The 6,158-nt window shown below is 40.0% G+C and overlaps 3 protein-coding genes across 3 annotated transcripts in view; 2 read left to right on the top strand and 1 right to left on the bottom strand.

Annotated features, from left to right (window-relative positions):
• STKLD1 (serine/threonine kinase-like domain containing 1) overlaps window positions 1-1,775 on the top strand; it is a 16,574-nt gene extending 14,799 nt beyond the window's left edge. The window contains exons 18-19 of the mRNA XM_009322159.1: window positions 59-138; window positions 1,247-1,775. Coding sequence (XP_009320434.1) covers window positions 59-138; window positions 1,247-1,294 — 128 coding nt within the window. The 3' untranslated portion in view covers window positions 1,295-1,775. The remainder of the gene's footprint in view (window positions 1-58; window positions 139-1,246) is intronic.
• Window positions 1,776-1,875: 100 nt separating this feature from the next.
• Window positions 1,876-5,877, bottom strand: REXO4 (REX4, RNA exonuclease 4 homolog (S. cerevisiae)). The gene is made up of 7 exons (XM_009322055.1): window positions 5,597-5,877; window positions 5,144-5,299; window positions 4,740-4,933; window positions 4,221-4,309; window positions 3,557-3,631; window positions 2,741-2,815; window positions 1,876-2,002 (listed from the first exon to the last, which is right to left on the bottom strand). The coding sequence occupies exons 1-7, from the start codon at window positions 5,800-5,802 to the stop codon at window positions 1,901-1,903; spliced, it is 897 nt and encodes a 298-aa protein (XP_009320330.1). The 5' UTR covers window positions 5,803-5,877; the 3' UTR covers window positions 1,876-1,900.
• The window catches only part of ADAMTS13 (ADAM metallopeptidase with thrombospondin type 1 motif, 13), a 22,217-nt gene continuing 21,888 nt past the window's right edge, over window positions 5,830-6,158 (top strand). The window contains 1 exon segment of the mRNA XM_009322158.1: window positions 5,830-5,898. Coding sequence (XP_009320433.1) covers window positions 5,830-5,898 — 69 coding nt within the window.

Below are 6,158 nucleotides of genomic sequence, written 5' to 3'. Positions count from 1 at the left end.
CTGAAACCATTGGCGGTTGTGCTAGTAACCATAAATTATCCTGGTCATTTACATACAGATGATGTTGTGCTGGATATGCTGTCCCAGAAAATGGAAGAACTGCTGTCTGAAATAAAAAGCTGTTTTCCATCTAGCATGGTATGTAGAAATCACTGTGATAATAAAGAGTGGATGCTTAGTATAGCATTTCTGGTTATTATGGATTTTATCATTTTCAAATAGCTGGAATTACATAGTGCAGAAATTCACAGATTTAGGTGTATATGGGGTGAAGAGTGAGTTTGTAAGAGTATTTCTGATGACTGAAAACAAGTAGTTGGAAGTTTTTTCTTCACGCTGTAATTTTTTAAAACTATGTTCTAGTCTCTTGCAACATTTCATTGCATTAATTTACTACATACTAAAACAGGCTAAAGTTTACAGGAATAAAGCATATTACATCCAGTTATTTTTGCTTTGCAAGTGGCATCCTTAAAAAAACCAAAACACCCAAAAAACAACAAAACAAACCCTTGTGACAGTTTGCCTGAAGGTTTAACTTATATTAAATTTCAAGAAGTAGTCATACTGCAAAAAGGTAACTAGTTTAAACACCAGAAACAGCAAATTTATTCAAGTATTTAAAGTGTTACACTAATATTTCCTTTGCAATGGCTTGCTGCCAAGAAACTACTAACTAGAAGTTTGTTCATCAAGCCAATAAAACTGGTTAGTCTTATAACTTTCCTCTTTTTAGTTACGCGTTTAGCCTGCTTACATTTGTCTCAAAGACAGTTACATGCAAACTTGTTCTCCAGTGCCTCCCACAGGCGTTGCCTGCACCATTTTAATGAACAGGGCAGCTATAAGGTGGTGCAGAAAAAGAAGTCACAAAAGAGAAGAAAGCTCCCTCTTCTGTTGTAAACCTAATCCGTTGTTCCCCGTGTCCCCTGCTGACAGACAGCACAGACAAGGCCAGAACACTCTTGTTCTGGCAATACAAGCGTGCGACATGCAACTGCTACATCTCCAAACCCCACTCCCTGTTACCTTCCCGTATCCATTTAGATTATTTAAATCATAGCATTAGTGTTGAGTCTGGTAGTAACAGTTGCTTTGGATTTTCAGAATCAGACCCCACACGTTTAAAACACCAGCCACTTTACAGACCTATGTCAGACACAGTGTTTTTATTAATAAATGAATATAAAAATAAGTGAGGCAACAAGGTAACCTTGTATTTGACAATTCTCACATTTCTCTCCAGGAGATAATGACCCTTGTGGATGCAACGCTTTTGAAACTGCGGAAGTAAAAGAAAAACTTTTTGTAGAAGAACAACACTTGTACACTTCTGTTCAGATATAAAAGCTTCGATCCTCCAGAAATATTTTAGAAGCTTTTTCTCACCAGAAAGATTAATATTGGGCCATTAATAATATATGAAGTTATATATTCTGTTGATTTAGGTACCACAACTGTGAGACTAACAGCAATAATTAAGAATTCACCTTACTTTGTAGACTTTAAAATACTTGAAATAAAGATTTTAGTCTTGGGAGTTTCAGCAAAGCAATGACAGTTTCTTCCTTCATCTATCGTAATTTAAAAACACTTTTTTTTTAACTTAGTGTATATTTCCTTTGCAGAAATGGAACTGGTGAAGTACTTCACAAATGCAGGCATTTGTTACAAGTATTGTTTAAACACAGGAGTAGGCGTTAGGCATAGGTACCATCCAGAAAGGGGATACTAGCAGTATTCTTGTATGGCAGCATTCACCTACCAGGTTAGGAAGTTACTGTCTTTTGACTGATTTTTATGAAGTAGCTGCTGTCAGTTCTGAGTTATCTCTAAATTTGCCCTGGAATGCGACATGAAACCAGCAAATGCTGCAGATAAAAACACAGGGTAGAATCATTCAAGTTTTACAATTTTTGTTGTTAGATTTGTTCTTAACAGCAGCTTCCCATTTCTTTTTCTCTAAGGTGTACAGTCTCATAGCTGCTTGTGCATCCTGAATCTAAAAGAGAACAGAACAAACAAGCGGCCTAATGAAACATAGCTGACATGGTTTAAGAACATTGTTAATAAGCAGCTAAATCTTACATCATTTTAAGACATCCTTTCAATTAACACTTCATAATCTCTTTCTAGATTTAGGTTCTGTGGCTAGTGGAAGGGGATGAGTATGTGTTCAGAATGCATGGCCCACCACAAGGCTACGCGCTTCTCTTTCTGATCGTGACTTGGAAAGCCATAATGAAAAAATACTCTTGATACAGTATCTTGGAGATACCCTCACAACTTGCCCTGCTTTTTCAGTTCATTCCTCTATTATATCCTCCTGGCAGCTGAAAGACAGGAACTAACTGCTGAGATTCGGCAGTAGGCTCTCACACTATTTTATCCAACCCGCCATAGTACAATGGTGCAGAATGCTGCTTTTAAGGTAAGCGGTTGATACTTGAGAATTACTTTTTTCCCTGGGGATCTTAAAATAACAAGAATTAATATTTAAACAAAATACAGTTGACTTGTGCAAAAAGTTTATGAAAATAAGGAAGTAATCCAAGTGGTATGGGACACATAATGGTAAGCAAGCTTAGATGACAATCTTACTGCATGCTGGTGTCCAAGCAGAGCTTGAGTGAGAGGCTAGAATGAAGCCACAGCATTCTGGATTGAACCTAGATCCTAGAGCTAATGCGTAGTACCTTGTTGATCTACCCAAAAATGTATATTCTGACGAGATACATACCGAGCAGTGCTCTGATGTCTGCACTTGAACATTCAGCAGTCTCTCACAGAGCAGTTTCAATGATGGCCGTGCATTCTAGAAACAGAAAAGATAGAATCATGCTGTCTTGCACTATTTGAGAGAGATATATAGATGTGTGTGTACATATATATGTATACTAAAAAATACTAGTTTAAGTGTATTCCTCAATGAAGTATAGCACACCTGAGCTTCTACTGGTTAACTGTCAAGAATAATTAATGAATTATGAGATTTATGTGTGTGCTGCTGAGAGGATTTTAGGTGTATTACCATAACCCTAAGATTTATGTTTGGGGTGCTTTGTTATGAAAAAGAAAACCTGAGTATATAGTTATGAAACTTAAAATATCTTCCTATAATCTGAACCTTTACTCTTGCAGTCTAAGCAGAAACTTGAAGCCATCTATTTTTTTTTTATATCCCTATGGAAATGGTACCATTAAGAAGATCGCATAAGCCTTACTGTAAGTAGAACTCTACCATCTTATTTTGCTATCCACAGAAGCATTATGAAGACCATGCAAGTGCTAAAGAATGGGAGAGCCACTGAATTTCGTGCACAGGTATTACTGGTAACGTTTGTACTGAACTAAGTAACTTACTGATATATTTCAAACACTAAGTAAGCGTTCAACCAGACTAGTATTTTCAGATGACAAAAAGCAGGCATCCCTGTTTCAGGTAGGAAAGAAGGAACAGGGTCAGGTAGAGGCAAGTGTAGGAGTGAGCTAGCAGCTGGCAGTCAGCAGCTCAAGAGTCAGTTAATTGAGGTGCACCTTCCCGTCAGCTTCTTACCTTGACTCTCTGTCTGAAAGGCTTGTATTTTTGTGTGTCGCGTATCTTCTTCTGAGGATGATCAAGAAATAGGACCTAGAAGAAATTACATTTCCAGTCCAAAGCGTGCTGTCGCATGGAAGTTTATACAGCTGAATGTACAGCTTCCTGCTCTCCTTCCATCCATTATAAGAGAGAGTTCAAAACCATGAATGGACAAGACCAAGATCATCCAGACGCTGGCTGGATTCAAGAACCACAGTTCTACTTAGCATGAGAAACAGAACTGAGGCTGGAGGCACCGCCTGTAGCGACTACCTGCAGCGCTGGTACAACATGACATAAGATACCTGTCTCTGGAAACGATGACCAGACTGCTGAGCTTTGGGGGCTAAGCAAAGCATGCAAGCTGTTTTTTCACCACTCTGTTTCTTTCCTGGCTCTTTAGTAAGCAGATCAGTGCTATTGGCAACAGAATTTGGAAGTTGAAGAACTTTAGTGGGCAAGTGATTAGGGCTGTACTTGGTGCAGCATGAAATAACAAGAAACTGAGGTAACAGTGATAAAGCCGTAGTTTCTAGGAGTTCAGGTGTGTTCATCTGATCCAGAAAGATGTATTAGAAATTTAATCAATCTTAAATTTTTGGAGCCTTGTCTTCAAAATAACAAATCTGCAGCCATGTACCTTTAGATCATTGCGTAAAGCATGTCCAACTAAAATCCTCCCATTCAAGATGTCAGCGACCTCCTTCTGAACCGTTCTAAAATCTTCACCTAAAAATACCGCACAATGAAACGCTCCCCGTTAGATGCATAAGACAACTAAGCAAACTACAATTAAAACACTGAATCTTTTTTGTGAAGGCAATTGTATCCTTGGGACTGTAGCTACACAAATTTGTACAGCACACCAAATCCTCTGCTTGTTACAAGAGCATAGAGAATTCCATAAAGAGCATAGCACTGAAAGGAAATAAACTTCCTATTATTCCCATACCATAATCCATGAGTTAATTTCTTCCAGGGCATTAGTGACCACTCTGTAAGAAGTACTTCTTCCCACAATGTTTCTTAGCACTCGGACTACGTTTTGTTTTCCATTTCCCCAAATAGGTCTAAAACTTATCCAAGGCACGAGGCTTCTGTGATAGTCCGTAAAATTCTCCCTCCTTAAAGAACGTTTTGGGGGAAGAAAACCTCCTACCTGTATTTATATTCTCAGGGCGTATGCCGCTAACAGCCGTTCTGTAATCAGTCACCTCTTCTGTAGGCTTGACATACTTGTCATAAATGCACTTTCCAAATTGGTTCACGATGGACACACGAGCCACAATACTGTCTTCACCCTTGGGTCCCACTCCCACCATCTCACAGTCCATGGCTACAGCTCGTGTCAGCCTAAAAGACAAAGGACAGCTTGGTGACACCTCTGTTACAGGGACCGCAGAGTGGAGTTCACAAGGTTCGCAGGTTGATACGAATGGGGAAGACTGGGCAGTTTGTCTGTCAGCAGACTCGGGGAGATGTCAGCTTACGCTGCGCACCTGCAAATCACAGCTATTAGAAGGTAATCTCTGCCACCATCCTTCCCGCTGGAATGCCACTCACCCTTCAGAAGCCTTTTCTTTAACCAGCACCTGTTCCACAGACTGGTTGGATTGGCCTGTTTCAAGTCCCAGATTTCTTCTAGCAATTTTTGCTGCTTCAGGTCCTATTGCTGCTTCAATATCTTTTGGATCAACGTCATCAAACCAGATTTCAGCCCTGGTAAGTACAGATTTAATTACATTTAATGGTCTTAAAGCAGTCTTGCATCTTTATAGTGTAGGAAAAGCGTATTTATTTTTTTAAATCAAGAAATTAGCTTCGTGAAAATTAGTCTAGTACTGTCACCTATGCAGGTGCGTTGCTGTATCTGAGGAGTAGGAGCAGCATGCGTCTTATTTCTCCCAAAATTTAGTCTGGAAGAGTGCAGCTGTTTTGAACGTACTGCTCTCTGCTCCTTATGTACAGCTCTCAAAATAAATATTCACATACACATACGATGCCTGAAGTACTCACTCTTTGGGTTGCTGCTCCGCACGTTCTTCAGCTTTCCTCCTCTTATGTTTTATATCCCCGTTCTCCTTTAGAATATTGCCATTTTTCTTTTTTTCTTTGCAGCCTTTTCCATCGCTTTTGGTGCCATTTAAATTCTTATCCATTGCAACCTTCTTGGATTTTGGCTTAGCCAAAGGAGGATTGTCTTTGGCAGAACCATTGTCCATTTTATTTGTGGATTTGGCCTTTACCACATGCCCGTTCCCATTGACAGCTGGAACTTCTTGGCTGTTTCCCGCTTTGAGTGGATGCTTCTTTTTGGCGTATGTTTGACACGTAGACAGGGACTCCTTGGGGCTGTTTGCCTTTTGTTTCAGTAGCTAAAGTGACAAAAAGAAGGAAAAAAGGATCATCTCCCTTTGTTTCTGGGCTCTTGGCCTCCCGCCTCGGTGCCGAGTGGCCCTGGACTCCCTAGCGACAGGGGCATTGCCTGCAACGGGACGTCCCAGCCGCCTGCCCGCAGCACTTTATTTATTGACGCGAAGATTATCGTTTTTTCTAAATTACTACAGCCCGCCGGGGA

The sequence above is a fragment of the Pygoscelis adeliae genome, unplaced genomic scaffold, assembly GCF_000699105.1.
Source record: "Pygoscelis adeliae isolate BGI_AS28 unplaced genomic scaffold, ASM69910v1 Scaffold114, whole genome shotgun sequence".
NCBI classification, from domain to species: Eukaryota; Metazoa; Chordata; class Aves; order Sphenisciformes; family Spheniscidae; genus Pygoscelis; species Pygoscelis adeliae.
Note: the sequence above shows the minus strand (reverse complement) of the source record. Positions and strands in the feature narration are given on the sequence as shown.

What these genes read in the sequence shown, in the direction of transcription:
- REXO4 (XM_009322055.1), bottom strand. Translation starts at nt 5,802, where the DNA reads ATGGACAATGGTTCTGCCAAAGACAATCCTCCTTTGGCTAAGCCAAAA. An exon ending in CCCTGAGAATATAAATACAG is followed by an intron (nt 4,310 to 4,739) that starts GTAGGAGGTTTT and finishes CGGTATTTTTAG; the next exon opens with GTGAAGATTTTAGAACGGTT. An exon ending in AGACATCAGAGCACTGCTCG is followed by an intron (nt 2,003 to 2,740) that starts GTATGTATCTCG and finishes GTTCTCTTTTAG; the next exon opens with ATTCAGGATGCACAAGCAGC.